This window comes from Lentinula edodes (assembly GCF_021015755.1).
Source record: "Lentinula edodes strain Le(Bin) 0899 ss11 chromosome Unknown C8R40scaffold_3, whole genome shotgun sequence".
In the NCBI taxonomy this organism is placed as follows: Eukaryota; Fungi; Basidiomycota; class Agaricomycetes; order Agaricales; family Omphalotaceae; genus Lentinula; species Lentinula edodes.
In genome coordinates, this window is record NW_025764309.1 from 1,508,140 (window position 1) to 1,523,432 (window position 15,293).

Consider the following 15,293-nt stretch of genomic DNA (forward strand, 5'->3'; position numbering starts at 1 on the left):
CTTATCAGGGATCAACAATCGGGTCAAGCAGATGGAATCCGATGAGAACCTTCAGACTCTCCTTTGCCAACAGTTACAATCTTCCCGAATGTGCTTCCAGTACCCCAAATTCCTATCCTCAGACACGCAATCTGAACAATCTGAGAGTGATCAACGAAGAGGTTGGCGGTTGCACCTTGGTTTTGAATGTGATACGCGAAAACTTCCGGGTCGGCAGCTTCGAACCTTTTCATCCAAAAAATCAAAAATATATCAAGACGTTCATAAACAGTAATGGGAGCGTGAACGAAAGAAAAATAACGTACATGATCTTTTCCTTGGGCAACGCGGAAGTCACTGCTGAGATGACATCTGTTCGCCAATTTCGAACATTTTCTGTAATACCTTCGCTTTCAATCATGATCATCTATTAGGCCACAACACATCATGAGTAACATAGATGAAACGAAAAAAGCGGAAGACATACATATGTAAGCACCAGCTTCTAAGAAAGTTTTTGCTCGATCAATAAGCCACTTTGGATCCCGAGTACCAGCAGATTCGAGTTCCGCGATAGACGCGTCACCACCTGCGCCCCATCTAATTATCAGACAAGATAAGGATAATACGAGGTTAGGAGATTCTTGACCACTTACTGAATCCCGACTTCTGGCTTTGGCTTCAACCCGGCCTTTGCAGTCATTTCGACGAGATCGGCCCAGTCATCGGTAGGGATAGACAAAAAGCCGGAGGATATTTCCAGGACGTCGAAGCTATAAGAAAGAATCGAATGCCCTCAGTTGCCACATAAATACCGTTGACTTTGGAATGAGGCTAACCCCATGTTCTTGCAGGTCTCGAGATATTTTTGGATCACCGCACGATTCCCATTGGACGAGGAGAGAACTTTTTCGATAAAGCCACTCGTGCTGACATATATGTCTTCAATTAAGGATTAATACCAGTTGAATGAAGATAACAAAGGTAGTCACCATGTTTATGAGCAGTTTCAATAAGGCCTCGAAGCCTCTCCTCTGGCATAAGACTAAAAGCACCTCCAGCGAACTTGACCCCATCCACGAACTCTCCCCAGTCGGACAAAAGTTCATCCAAGTACGTTTTTGTCACCGGATAGTAGTAAGGTCCTCGAATTTCTGTCAATCCATGATCTCGGGGTTTCGGAGGTAGGTAGTTTGAGGAAAGAAAGTTATATGGAGAAGTAGTGGTGTTTGCATTAGACGTTGACATTTGACGAGAGCACGACGAAGATAGTGTCCGACGAGAATTGGACGTGAGGGCTCTACGCAGCAAGGTTTGTGCCGTGGTGAGATTCATGATTGGAAGGAAATTGAGTTTCGAGATTCAAGTGGAGTAGTGTATAAGTGAAGGCTATAAGTGAAGGCGTAGGGCCAAATGACTTCACAAATGTGTAAACTGAAGGTCATAGTAAACATCATACGAATACGACATGGGAGCTATTCCATTCCAGTCAGCGGAGCTATATTTGTAACATCTGAATAAGAATGAGGAGGTTGAATATTGTCCAAAAAAAAGTACGTATAAAGATACGCACAAGTCATGATGCAGAGTTATTCGAAAAACCAGGCGTTTTTTCATCCTGTATGGCCAGCGGTTGTCGATCTTTTGTATGATATTCGATGGTTTCATGGAAATTCCGCGCGCGGCGGAAAGAGTAGTAACCGTGTGCAGCTTACGTTCCAATCTACGCTCATCATGGAATTGGGTCCTTGACTCAACATCGCGCCCCTTCTTTTTGACTTGCGGTATTCCTCCTCCTAGACACAGGATGGGTGGTGACGAATCAAGTGATGATAATTGTTATAGATAGTGGACAGGTTTCTCATAGTCAAAGAAATATGGGAATGTTTTTCGAATGCGGCATGCGCATTGCATACCATATCTGATTGAAGGACACGTACAACCGCTAATCAATGATAGTGCTTTGAATAATTAGTCCTTTGATGATGAGGAATGATTATGCACACTTAGCACTAGTTCAAACGTTCAAACGTTCACCGGCTATCTAGTTTCAGTCAGTCTTTCTGTAAAATTTTCTGGCCGAACTTGACAACAGGTTGACAAACGTATGCAGTTAGGCGCTCACCTCCGGATTCGGTGACATGGGCGAGCGCTTGATTATAATGTTATCGCGGCTCCGCCACTTCCGACCCCTCACGTTGGGACCATGGTAAGGTATCCCTGAGGTATCCTATATCTCAACTATAAAATTGTAGTATGATAAGACTCCGGGTCCAAGACGCATCATCATTTCTCTTTCACTCATGCCTCTAGACTCGCTCCCTTTTGAACTTCTTTCTGAAATCCTTGATTCGACTCGCGATGTTGAGACACTTCATCAATGTGTATTGGTCTGCAGTACGTTCAAGGAAGCTGCGTTACCGAGCCTCTACAGGACAATTACATTGAAAACTGTTCATCAAATGGTGTGCTTCGCCCGTTCAGTCTCTGGCCATCATCTCAGGTATTGACAGGACGAAGGTCTACATTTCGGTGCTCTCGAAACATTAGACAAGTACGTCTATCTAAGGCCGTATGTTCGAGAGGTCAAGTTCCTCTGTAAGCAGCTCCCAACATTCCATTATTTACACAAACTAATGCACGACCGTGTCAGTCGTCCTCAGTGACTATGCTCGTCGAACTCGTCGCACCAGTTCTGGTTACAAAGTGCCGCAGAACATCTGGGTCAACTCTCTCGCAAAGCTACCCAACATCACATCTTATACATTCTGCCATATACCTTTCTTCTCGTTCCCTCAATCTCAGAATCGATTCCTCCCTATCCCACACGAGCAAATCGAGCTGACTGTGGCTGCCCTCGCAAACTGCAGCTTGTTGGACGAGTTGAACCTTCTCTACCGTGCTACACCCTCAGATATATCCCGCCTGAATCATCTAAAGAATGTCCGTTCCATACGACTAGGGCTTCCTTCAAGGGAGGTTCTTGTTGCAGTCCGTCCTTGGATTGAACAGTGCGATTCCTTTAGCGTCAGAGTAGGTCGCAATCGATTCTGTGCAGCTTTTATCTCATATACCCACGTAGGATGCCTACGCCTTGGATTCTTTGGCTACGATACGACCTCACGTCTCAAACCTTTCAATGCTCCATATAGGTCCTCACCACGCCCTTAGCAATCGAGACCTGCTCCAACTTTTACACTGTACCAGTAAACTTCAGGAACTAGATTTATTTTACGACAATTTCCTCAACGTTCAATTGGTCAGTTTACTTGTATATCCATGTATCAGGATGCTAACATTACCCCAACTTTCCAGTTAAACAAGGACGACAGATCATCCCTAGGTTTGAAAAACCTTCACAAACTGGTGGTACGCCATCAGGGTGTGTCTAACAAATCCCAATTCATGGAACTATTCACCTGGCTTGAGGCTGTAATATCGGCATCTCCACTCACGTCAATCTCCATCCTTTCCGATGACAGTCGGGAATGCAATTTCGCAATGCCGCTAATCAACTTGCTTGCCAAGAAACCTCAGCTGGAGTTCCTCAATATACCTCAAGTCGTCCTTCGACAACCGTCGTTGAGGACGCTGTTTGGACGGTTAAACAATTTGCGGGTATTGTCAATCATGCTTGTGGATGTCAATGTTCTAGTAAGTTGCATTGCCAATTGTGGAAGATGCGGCATTCAATTCTGATGTTCGTCTCTGTAATCGCAGAGTTTCCATACTTCCGCATCACCAGGAGAACTCAATTTCAATCTCTCAGCTCTTTACCTCCGTTCGAGCAAGACTACATGCCCATACTCTTTAGTCACACCACAACTTCGTCAAACTATATCGTCTCTGCGTGGTAATCCTGGATATCTACGTCGTTTGTGCCAAGAAAAGCAGACGTGGAAAGTATGTGGCCAGATATCAGTCTCTGATTTCAACTGATGTTTGCAGGCATTATGGACCTCAGCTTTGCAGACTGAACGTGGGGGAATCGATCCCCTGAAAGATGAATACGGACTATATAGTAACGCAACAGAGGAGGATGGGTGGTGAAAGATCAATAATTATCATTAAGACGCTGCCTTGTATCATTTATAAATAGGGCACTGCAAAACGTAGAAATTTACTGAAAGAAAGCAAGAAATTTAGCAGTCCTTCGCGGAGTATTGACAAGTTCGTTTAATTCAGTATTTCAACCCAAGGTGTGGGAAGTGTATCAAGGTAATTGAGCAGGGGTTAAGCTGTCGTAAATGGGACAAAGTTCGTCCCAAGCAGCTGAAAAGGATCATACATATGACTCAGTCAGTACCGGGAAAAGACTAGAACCTTTGGACATACGAGTGGTAACGTCAGTTGCTTTGACCAGAGAGGGAGCTTCAGCCATTACGACGGCAAGTCCGCTAGAAAAAGTGGGTCAACAAATTATTTCTGAAAGTAAAGGTAGAGAAGATTTCACAATTCCAAATGAAGGTCGATATGGCTTGAGAAGCAAACTTTTCAGCATGAATGAAATACCACAAATAGCAAACAGGCTCACCAATGCAAAAACCAAGGGCCAGGATTATCGGTGACAAATCGAATGGTTGTCTGGTTTCCAATAGCTACAGAAGTCACATCTCGACGGACCTGAATTTTGGTAAGTCACGACACTGCTTTGGGTGGACAACATAGGTACAACTTACGGGATTCTCATAATTGTAAGTGGTGTTATCTGCGCTCCGAACAACATCGAATGAGTGCTACAGGTACAATCAGATATTAGTTCAATATGAGGACTGAATAACTCTTACGCCATGCAGATGGAATGGATGAGGACCTCCCGGCGTAGCGTTTCCGAAGAAGTTTATCTCAATAGTCTTATTTATCGGCAAGGTATATACACTGCCTGGCGGCAACAAATCTTGAGGTGACTGTGCTCCGCTCAAAATCTGTAGAAGAACTGGAACAGTCGGAGGTATGTATTGGGTGTCGTTCATGAAGAATGTGGCGGGAAGATTGAAACCGAGCGTCAAATTGAGCACTTCGTCAGCACCTCCGGGGAAGGGAAGTCCAGGTGCTCCCGGATTTTCCAAAGGGTGCAGCATCGATTCCGTCAACACCACGCCAGTTGAATTAGTTGTGGTCGGATCAGCATCTGGAGCTCCTTGGTATCGTAGGATTCCAGAATTGAGACCGCCTATAAATCCGGACGTACCAACGCCACTACTAGACAAAGCACGAACCCAATAGTTATCCACAGGCTGAGTTGCATCTAAAACGAAAGAATAGCGCTGGCCAGGGAAGATCTGAATGTTATCGACCGTGGCAGGTTCGTGGTTCTCTCCGTCAACTTCTATGACTGTTAATCTATGACCGTCGATGGAAAAGTTGTGATTGGCATCACAAGCTATTGAAATCATCCGGAAACGATAGCGCTTTCCTTGCTGTACATTGATGACCGCGAGAGGAACAGCGGGCTATGCAACGGGAACATCTTAGAAAGCATGTCAACAATCTCATCCTGTAGAAACGTACCCCACCAAGATAGCGCCCCTTTCCATTAATCAAAGTAGCATCGGCAAGGGGAGCAACCGCGGCTGCGATCAGCTCGGTGCTGGTGTTGTGAAACCTATCGAGTCTTAGAGAGCATCATTCAAGTAGAGGACCTTCCGGGGACTTACCAGTCAGCAATAGTAAGCACGGTAGTTTCTTAATGAAAAGCGGAGCCAATGAATATCAAAACGTGAAAAAAAGACCTCCACGCGCGACTTACCGTCATCGACGTCGTACAGATAGGCCTGCGGATCTTGAGGGTCATAAATTACAAGAGGCCCTCGAAGCCCATCGCAATACTATACAAATCGGGGGGGTCAAAGCAACGTCATATCGTAGGCACCGTCAAGCTCACTTGTACCGATATGTGTGAATGATACCAGAAGGTCTATAAATCGCGTTGTCAATCAACAAATTGCTCCAAAGAAAATGACTAGATATCGTACGCCCGCTTGATCTGGAACTTGAAAGTCGTAGAGGAACGAATGGTTGGCGGCAATGGGGCATTGAGAAACAAATGCTACACCGTCTGCATAGTTGGTCGTTTTCTGGAAGAGGCCATGCCAGTGCTGATAATGACGAAGAAGGTTATATTAGACTGATATTCTTCATTAAACATGGATATACCCACAACGGTGGTGCTTCTAACCATACTTGGATCCGTAAGTTGGTCCGTGACGTTGAGGTTGAATCTGACCCCCTGTTTGCAGTAGGGTCAAAGAAATTGTAACTATTCTGATAAGGATAAAGCAGACCTTATTCCCCGAGATTAATGGGCCCGGAAAAGATCCAGTAGAGGGGGTGAGACCAGCGAGTACGGTTCTGCAAGATGTAAATGTACAGACATGGAGATGCGAATGTAAACTTACGAGCGTTGAAACCCATCTGGGGCGAGTTGCTTGTTGACGATGAATAAATTCTCGCTCACGGTCTGACCATAGGTTGTAGTATCGCGGATGACTTCGGCTCCGTACACGAGGCAGACTAGCTCAGCCGCCAGAAGATAAACGAAGGGAAGCATTTACAAGGCAGTGATCGCTGAAGGAATGTGAGCGACTGTTCACTTAGAAAACTGAGGATGGACCACCAAGTGGCATACCCTTTTATACTTATACTACGTAGAATTGATCACGGCAGCACAAGATTGGGTGCGCTGGTATGGGGGAAGTCTGACTCGCCGTGTTCCATTTCGGATCCTTGGCTCCCGACGAAGGAGCACTGGTTTCCTGTTGGGCTTATGGCAAGAACACATAATACTGATACCTTTGTTGTCAAAAATGGAAGTAAGTGAGCGTACAAAAGCAAATATAAATAGAAAAGATTTGTGCTTACAGTACCTGCAGCTCAATTATGTCGCTACCTAAACAGTGTAGTAGCAATTCGGTAGCGCCACAAATACTTCGATGAAACTGAGTAGCTGCAGACATCGATATGTACATTAGGTGGACATCACTTAGTCTTGCGACATTGCGTACTACGAGCAGTACTTGTGGCGACAGTAATACCCATGTTCTAGCCTGTGATTCGTTTTTCTTGCGACCGCGACCGATTAGGTCGCCTTTTACGATATATCGATAGAGCTGCAGTACAGCCGGGTACAGCTTAAGGTACACAGCGCATAAAGTTGAATGGAAATTTGGCAGCGGTAGTGACACTGAAGAGTGAGTGATGCAGGTGCTTATCTAATCTACTCTTTTCTTCCTTCAACAATGGCCGCCACAGCTACGCGACTTTCAACACTCCTTCCGGCTTCTAAACGGACCTGGAGTCGACCACTGCGCTGCTCCAGGCCCGCTCTTAGCTTTACATATCTCCAGACTCCATCATATTATTCCAGACGTTCTTGGTCGACATCGGGTCCATTGTACAATGCGAGTGCTGAGACGGCCTCGGCCGAGAACCGCGCTTTTGACGTCCTTCTCAACGATAGCGGTCCCTCATCTGTCATTGGGAGCATTGATTCTGACTTGGACATTGAACTGCCCTCTAGTGTCTTCGAGGAGCGTTCTAGTCAACCCGTATTAATCAATATACCACCCCAGCAGGATCCTTTACTTGAATTTCTTGCATCACGGCTCATGAACCACGGCCACCGAGCTAAAGCTACCCGAATCGTCTCGCGCACACTTCTCAATATTCACGCCTATACCCGAGCTCCTCCTTTACCCATTTTGCGCGAGGCTATTTTCGCTTTAGCACCAGCTGTGCGTCTGCTGAAACATCGGCATTCTACAAAAACGATCTATAGGCCGGTCGCATTGAGCGAGAAACAGGGTATATGGTTTGCGGTGCATTGGTTATTGAAAGAATGTGAAGGACGACAAGGTGGTCCGATGATTGAGGAAAGGCTGGCCCGAGAGATCATAAAAATTGTGAAAGGTGAAAGTAAAACCTTGGAAAAGAAGGAGGAAATGCACAAAATGGCTATGGTCAACCGGTAAGTAATGTTCTATGACTACTGACTTGATCTAATTGTTGTGTTCATCATTAGTGGAAACATTGGGAATAGAACTCGATAGCTAGCTTGTAAGCATGCTACTTCGTCATTCTAGATTACCGCTGATGCCTCCGCCCAATAGAATAATGATCCATTGCACCCCGTCTTACACCATTGTTCGACGAAAGAAGGTTGTAGCTCAAATGGATCTCATTAAAATCTCTTTCGAATTATTACAATCGAGTCAGACTCAGCCACCCGCAATTTTATGTTCGAGATCCCAGCTCAGATCATATGCGGCCTTGATGTACCCCAACAGGCAAACGTGTTAGTTGGTCAGTCATTCCGTCTTTGCACTATTGCCGATGAAATTCCTCTTCAGGGGAGAATCTAGATGATGTCTGTACCATGAATTAGCTACGTAGGATGTATATGTTATAACCTAACGTGAGTTTTCGACGTCTGACTGCCTCGTACTGTCTGGCAATTCCAATGATAGTGCCCTCCGATGACTGTGCATAGGCCAGAATTATGCGCAAATACGAAATTTGCACTGTACGTTCCAGGCTCGTTTTGATTGTACGGACGTTAACGACACAGCGCCTTCTACTGCCTCCTATTCAATCATTGAATCAGTTGCCTTGCTTTCGCTGTGTCAGTGGAACGAACATTTACCTCAACCCCAAGACGTTAAGTTTCCGATGTTACAGAATCTGGCCGCCCAATATCTGGGAGACGTATCGTCGAGGCTCTGCAAATCGCGTACGAGACTCCTTCAGAGGGCAGAGCGGGTAGAGGATGTACAATTTGAGTGACGTTGGCTCACAAGGATACGTAGTACGGAATCGCGCCCAGTGTTTTCGTCTGATATACATTGTCAGTCACTGTTTTGCTGGCGCCTCTCTTTTTTCCGCCAATTAGGTTTATAACTGCTGTGGGGATCCATGGCCGACTCGAGAGATCCCTTCGTGCAGTAGCCTCTGCTGTTGCCGCTGCTTATTGTTTGGACATCTCCATTTGTGCTATGCATGCGTACAAATGGTAAAAAGTTTTCCGTATACGATACTTGTCTCCTGTCGTTGCTGCTGCTGTGCAAAATCTTGAATGTTATGTATCGACTTCGCTGATGAGGTGGTGATGCATATGTAAATGTGGGGTTGCTTGACAGGGTGGTCTCTGCAATTTACCTTGTCCGGCATACTGCTAGTGCTACTGGTGGAGAGCAACCTTTGAAAAGGAGAATGTGGGACCTGGATACCTTACAAACTTGGACCAAAGAACTGATCAGACTTTAATAATCTAACGTATGGAAACCCCATAACATATTGATCACACAGTTGTAAGTACCGCGCCTGGAAGACTCAACTTCGTAAGCTACTGACTGGTATACATACGTAGCACTGGTAGCCACATTGCCATGTTCAGAGTTGCCCCTACAGTAATATGCTGGTGATATGTGTTGGGAAACAATTTCCCTGGAATTGCACCTTAGGGGAGGGAAACTTTGAAACCGGCGATGTGGGGTCTTGGTGATGAGTAAACTTTGCTGACCCATCCTGAGACGGACTCGGATTCACCGATCCGGGTCGGACTGGTCGAAATAATTTTCTCTTTTTCAATACTCTTCGGAACGTGGATATTTCTCTTATCATTCCCTCAAGTTGGATCACCAAGTAACACAGATAAAGCCTCGAGGACGAGTCAACGCCAATATTGTTTGTAAGATTCGGAAGAGAGTTCATCCCATCTGTCGTACTCAACGCGCTACATACCGCCTAATTTATGCCTGTCTGTCCTCCAAACTGGTCAAATACTTCCTTCCGTGCTCTCAATGCTTGTAGCAAAAGAGTCTCCTCGACGCAGCCAGAAACCGAAGCGTGTTCAGTGGCCATAAACCTGTCTACTGTCAACAAGGCCGGGGAGGAAGAACTTTAAGATTCTTTTGCAAACTTGAAGTGACTATGCATAACAATGCAATGAACACTCACCCTGAGATGATCACCTGCTGTTGAAAGCATTGTATCATACGTGTGAGTCTCTTCATGGCAGCCTACTTCTCATTCAAAATTTTCAGCGAGGTCGCATAGTTCACCACGCTTAGCGTGCGTGTCCCAAAATTACAACAGACGATGACACTTTATGTCACTGTAGATACCGTGCCAATACGTGGAATATGATCGCAGCTTGGAGCTAGTACTGTTGTCCTCTTGAAGTTATGCTTTCAATTCATGCTGAAAGTCTTGACTTAAGCAAGCACATTCCGCCTATGTTTGTCGTGCAATGTGTCTTCGAAGTAATTGGGCAGTCCACCGTCTTCGGGCCGACCGCGGAACAGATACCGATAATCCGAATTCTTTACTCTGTGCAACTGTAAAGAGAAGGTTGTTCGCATATAAATTGAAATAGCAATTAATCGAATTCTCCATCTCAAGGGTTTTACCCTTTCCTTCTTTCTCACTTCGCTGGTTCTCTGTTTTTTCGCGATGTCCAAGCTTCAAGAAGATGAAGTTTCTTATGTGATACAGTCTAACGATATCATGCCCATCGAAGCCACGTTCGCTCATCCTCAAACCCCCTTTGGCGAGCTAGGGCAGCCGCTTAATCGAGAAAAAAGCATTATTGGTCAACTTTCCGTCAAGGCTGATACAGAGTCCGCTACTACCTTAATTCCTCTTGAGGATGCATATCCCGACGGAGGGCTTCGCGCGTGGCTTGTCGTCCTCGGCTGTTTTCTGTATGCCTGCACAGTCTTGTATGTTGCTCCCTTCCCGCTTCCTGTACCCATGGCTCAAAATGTTTTGCTTGCATTCCTCTAGCGGCTGGGGTCTCAACTGGGGTGTGCTTCAGGATTATTATCACACCACAATGTTTCCCAATACCAGTTTGAGCATCCTCGGTACCATTATAGGGCTCGCAAATTTCGTGAGCCTGAAGCTCGTAGAGCGGTTATACAGTCGTGAATACTCATGGAAGTTCTAGACAATGAATGGGAGTTCGTATCTTTTCGGGGGATTAGGTGATCGTTTGTGAGTGCCAAATTCTGCCCATAGCAGGCAAGGTTAACGACGAGCCTCATGATCAGTGGCTATAAGGCTCGTGTTCTAACCTCAATTGAGTATCACGAACCCTAATGGGTTCCAACAGAAGATGATTGCCATTAGTTGTTCTCTGGCATATCTATGTTTGCTTGCTTCGGCATTCGCTACAAAAGTGTATCAGCTATTTTTGTTTCAAGGGTGTCTATTGGGTCTTTCCCAGGGGATCGGCATGCCTCTTTATTTCTCCTTATGTTCGCAGTGGTTTCTGAAAAGAAGAGGGCTGGCTACAGGCATTGCAGTCAGTGGCAGTGGTATCGGTGGTGGGATAGAGACATTGCTCATGCGCCAACTGTATATTTCTTTCCTTTCTGGTCCTGTATATCTTATTGAAATACCAATACAGGATCGTCAAAATAGGCTATAGGAATACCATGCTCACTTTCAGCTCCCTACATGCCGTGATCTGGATATTTGCGTGGTTTCTGCTAAAGGAGCGATTGCATCCAGGTTTAAATCCTACGGCCAAGAAACGTTGGCTTCCGAAGAAAATCACTGGGTCCTTCTGCAGTGTGGCTCTCAGCATGTTCTTTGGTGTGTTCGGCTACCTGGTAATCTCGAATTCTCTTATTCCATACTGAAAACTGATGAATTGTTCCGTGACTAGACCCCTTATTATCTCAGCGCAACATATACTAGACAAATGGTTACTACGCTTGATTCTAACTCCCTTCTCGTCACAGTGCCTTTGATTGTTATGAATTTCTGTCGTACGCATGAAAATATTTTCGCCCAAGCCTGATCTCAACATTTTCTTCAATGTAGTTGGCATTGGAAGAGTAAGGGATCACACAATTCCGTATTCACTCTCTCCTCCACTATTAAAACTGACCAGCTGTATTTTGTTTCAACATTTGGAACTTCATGTAGATCACGGCTGGCCGTTTAGCTGACATCTTTGGAGCGACCAACATGTTCTTTTGTTCTTTCTTTATTGGTGGTCTCCTTCAAATGGTATTCTGGACCTTTGCTCGGTCCTACGCAACGATCATGGTCTTTTCTGTCTTAAATGGCTTAATTGGCTCCTGGTTTATGAGTCTCCTGCCTGTCGTATGCGCAAAATTATTTGGTGTTGAGGGCCTCTCCACGATCACAGGATTCATGATATTGGCAAATTCACCAGGTTAGGCTTCTTTACCTCTCAAATATCTGATTCTGAATTACTTTTCCCAGGACAATTTGTAGGCACTACAATCGCGGCAGTGGTGCTTTCGTCTTCTGGTAATAACTGGACAGCGGTGTCGCTCTATTCAGGGTCTATGCAGATCATGGGCGCACTCTGCATACTATATGGTACGAGACATCATAAATCCAGCGCAGGCATGGCTGAGTTTACACGCTAAATTAATTCAGCACGGTTCAATAAAGAACGCAGCATATTTGTGAAGGTATAAAATATGTAGAAGACAAAACCCCATTTCACGGGGAACTTTCAAAATTTTCGGGATTACAAGTAGATGTCATACTAGAGAACAGTAATTAGATTACTCGATTCACTTAGGTATCCTGAAGTACGTCTCCTCAAGTTCCATCTCAAATTGATACTTCAGAGGAGGGCCCGGCTTTCTACCTGAGATGAAAAGACAAAGCCTCGATATCCGTCATCAGTAACTTCAAGGCATAAACGACCGTATTGGGCCAAATCTCCTTTGAAGTTTGTGGGTTCCGAAGTCGACCTCGAAAGCGAACGTGCATTCAGCTCGAGAATGAGGCGGCGATACTCAATCTCTGCTTCACACGTGGCCTCGATGCGAGTGAAGCACTGTTTCATCGCATGAGATACACAGCCAACGATCCAATCGCTTTGGACTTCCTGTCGACCACGGTGTTAAAAAAATTTGGGGAGCTGTAAGAAAGACGTACACTACATGTGGGACCGTTACACGCTCCCGGACTCTGAGGCCCATACATGTAGAAGAAGTTTGGAAATCCATGCACCGTCATTCCAAGATAACTATAAACGCCATTGGCCCACTTTTCTAAGATATCGGTCCCATCAGCTGCTTGGACTTTCAAATCCGTATAGGGACCGGTGAACGTATGGAAACCCGTCGCGAGCACGACAATATCGAATGTATGTTCGACCCCGTCAGCTGTTTGTATTCCAGAAGGGGTGAATCTCGATATTTCGCATTGAGTTAAGTCGACAAGGTCCACGTTTGGTTGGTTGAATACCTAGAAGATACAGAATCATCAATTCCGATCAGACTAGCAAGAAATCCAAAGGTACAAACATCGTAGTAATTAATTTCAAGACTAGGGCGTTTCGATCCGAAAGGATACGGTGGTGAAGTAGGTGCGAGTTTCTCCTGCATCACCGGGTCATGTACACGTTCGCAGATTTTGTTTCGCCAGAAGAAATAAGCCTCATCGTTGACGGCTTGATCCGAAAAAATGTCCATGTAGTTGTTGGTCACGAAGCGCCATCCACCGGCTGTCCAAAGATCTTCGAAGAACAAGAGACGTTCCTCGGGTGTGGTGGCATGAAGGCTTTTGGGATAGCGATCAAAACTAAAACCATCTCGAGAAATGAGCTTGATCAATCTTTCGCGTGATGCTCGATAGGAATCACAAACTCACTAGGAGTTTGTCTGCAGCGGCGGAACATATCAGGGAATAGTCGTTTCGACTTCTGTTGAATCTCCTTGTCCAGCTTTTGTTGTTGCATGGCCAGCGCGTAGTTCGGGGTTCGCTGGAAAACAGTCAAATGTTTTACTTCTGGACCTATAGATTGGATAACCTATAATCATAAAAATGAATTACGGATTGGATAGAAGAATAGAGAGAGATGGGCACCTGAACTCCAGAGGCACCTGTTCCTATCACAGCTACACGTTTTCCCTTCGTAACTAGTCCTTCAGGCCAGGACGCAGTGTGAATGCAGATTCCTTTAAAACTTTGAAAGTCAGCAAAGGGAGGGGTATGCGGTTTCGATGCAGCTCCAATGGCTAGGATGAAGAATCGAGGGTGTACCACAAAACCATCCTTAGTAGTGATAACCCATCGATTAAGAGTATCGTTGAATCTTGCTGATACAACTCGACTATTGAACCGTATATTCTTCTTTATGCCCAACGTCCGTTCGACGTGCTGATAGTATTCACATACTTCATCTCTACACGGGAAACGTTCTGTCCATACCCAGTCCTTCCATACTTCTTCGATCGATAATTGGTAGAAGGGAGATTCAGAGTCAACTCGGGCACCAGGGTATCTATGTCCAAGAATCAGAACTATATGTAGAGTGATTCGATTGAGTAAGGCGCTCAATTACCGAGTCCACCACCAAGCGCCTCCCAAGTCGGATTCGGCTTCAAGGATGCGGACAGAGTAACCCTGCTTGCGGTAATGATATAACTGGTGGATACCAGAGTATCCGGCACCAACGATCACGACATCTAGTTCCTCAGGAGTTTGCGTTGAGTGAGCAGTGGTTTGGGACATAGTGCGTAGGTATGTTCTCGGCGTCTTTGGTGCCTACAATGGCAATGATGGAAGAGAAACAAGCTCTAAGTGACCTTCGTGGTCGAGATATGGCGAAATTTTTATAAAAGTATGAGGAAGGAAAAGGGACGCCGTAAGTATACTTCGAAAGTATCTGGGCGAAATAAGCTCGCCCTGCGATCGCATTTGTGTGATTTAATATAATGGAGCCTCAGAATTGCACCTAGGCCTCGTGAAGGTGATAACACACAGCTATCGATCCATGTCACAAGCTTCCATTCTTTCAATCGACCCTGTCAGAAACGTTAACCTTGCTAACGGTCAACCTGCGGTCCCCCAGTCCTAGCCGGTCCTGCGTTCAACGCGTTAAGGATTTTTCAACACGGAACCGAGGTCGGGATCGTGGTGGCATTGACCGCTGGCATTAAAGAAAGTTTGATAACTTGTGCATCTTGGCCGTCGCCGACGAAGAAAGATTACACGTGCACGGGACGAAACTTTCATAGAGAAACGAGGTAGAAGTGGTTTTCTCCCGATTAGCGGCGCGAGACTTTTACTGTGACATTAAACTCCTGTCGAAGAGTTGTATGGCCCGTCATGTACATGTGTTGTTTTACAATAATATCCTATGCGGCTGAGAAATGCCGTTTCTCTATTCTGGGTCGTTGTAATCGTCAACACAGACGTCACTAGTGGCCCACCCCTCATTAAAAGGTGTACTCACACGAGTTCTCAAATCCAAACCTCCATCATTGCATGTAACTTGAGCTCCTGCAAATGGAACATTTACTAAGCCTTGGACTTGAAGA

The 15,293-nt window shown here is 45.5% G+C and overlaps 6 protein-coding genes across 6 annotated transcripts; 3 read left to right on the forward strand and 3 right to left on the reverse strand.

Moving 5' to 3' along the window:
* Positions 1-23: 23 nt before the first annotated feature.
* On the reverse strand, positions 24-1,227 carry C8R40DRAFT_1035578 (uncharacterized protein; the record flags this gene model as incomplete). The annotated part of the gene is made up of 6 exons (XM_046223514.1): positions 24-225; positions 306-406; positions 447-579; positions 636-752; positions 819-921; positions 972-1,227. 6 exons carry the CDS (start codon positions 1,225-1,227, stop codon positions 24-26), a joined length of 912 nt encoding a protein of 303 aa, XP_046091187.1.
* A 1,055-nt stretch (positions 1,228-2,282) lies between these two features.
* Positions 2,283-4,029, forward strand: C8R40DRAFT_1166293 (uncharacterized protein; the record flags this gene model as incomplete). Its single annotated transcript, XM_046230829.1, has 7 exons — positions 2,283-2,444; positions 2,493-2,577; positions 2,633-3,012; positions 3,062-3,238; positions 3,295-3,633; positions 3,700-3,882; positions 3,928-4,029. 7 exons carry the CDS (start codon positions 2,283-2,285, stop codon positions 4,027-4,029), a joined length of 1,428 nt encoding a protein of 475 aa, XP_046091188.1.
* A 163-nt stretch (positions 4,030-4,192) lies between these two features.
* On the reverse strand, positions 4,193-6,529 carry C8R40DRAFT_1034203 (laccase 1 AVT; the record flags this gene model as incomplete). Its single annotated transcript, XM_046223405.1, has 14 exons — positions 4,193-4,251; positions 4,315-4,376; positions 4,433-4,456; positions 4,514-4,602; positions 4,659-4,715; positions 4,767-5,432; positions 5,491-5,584; positions 5,637-5,664; positions 5,729-5,807; positions 5,864-5,896; positions 5,955-6,077; positions 6,140-6,208; positions 6,264-6,330; positions 6,378-6,529. 14 exons carry the CDS (start codon positions 6,527-6,529, stop codon positions 4,193-4,195), a joined length of 1,602 nt encoding a protein of 533 aa, XP_046091189.1.
* A 688-nt stretch (positions 6,530-7,217) lies between these two features.
* Positions 7,218-8,027, forward strand: C8R40DRAFT_1166295 (ribosomal protein S7 domain-containing protein; the record flags this gene model as incomplete). The annotated part of the gene is made up of 2 exons (XM_046230830.1): positions 7,218-7,945; positions 8,000-8,027. 2 exons carry the CDS (start codon positions 7,218-7,220, stop codon positions 8,025-8,027), a joined length of 756 nt encoding a protein of 251 aa, XP_046091190.1.
* A 2,455-nt stretch (positions 8,028-10,482) lies between these two features.
* Positions 10,483-12,434, forward strand: C8R40DRAFT_1035366 (major facilitator superfamily domain-containing protein; the record flags this gene model as incomplete). Its single annotated transcript, XM_046223494.1, has 9 exons — positions 10,483-10,697; positions 10,762-10,890; positions 11,062-11,334; positions 11,387-11,591; positions 11,648-11,750; positions 11,806-11,819; positions 11,911-12,163; positions 12,214-12,333; positions 12,394-12,434. The coding sequence occupies 9 exons, from the start codon at positions 10,483-10,485 to the stop codon at positions 12,432-12,434; spliced, it is 1,353 nt and encodes a 450-aa protein (XP_046091191.1).
* Positions 12,435-12,586: 152 nt separating this feature from the next.
* On the reverse strand, positions 12,587-14,484 carry C8R40DRAFT_1158619 (FAD dependent oxidoreductase; the record flags this gene model as incomplete). The annotated part of the gene is made up of 6 exons (XM_046229763.1): positions 12,587-12,853; positions 12,904-13,215; positions 13,275-13,561; positions 13,621-13,780; positions 13,837-14,254; positions 14,315-14,484. The coding sequence occupies 6 exons, from the start codon at positions 14,482-14,484 to the stop codon at positions 12,587-12,589; spliced, it is 1,614 nt and encodes a 537-aa protein (XP_046091192.1).
* Positions 14,485-15,293: the final 809 nt, after the last annotated feature.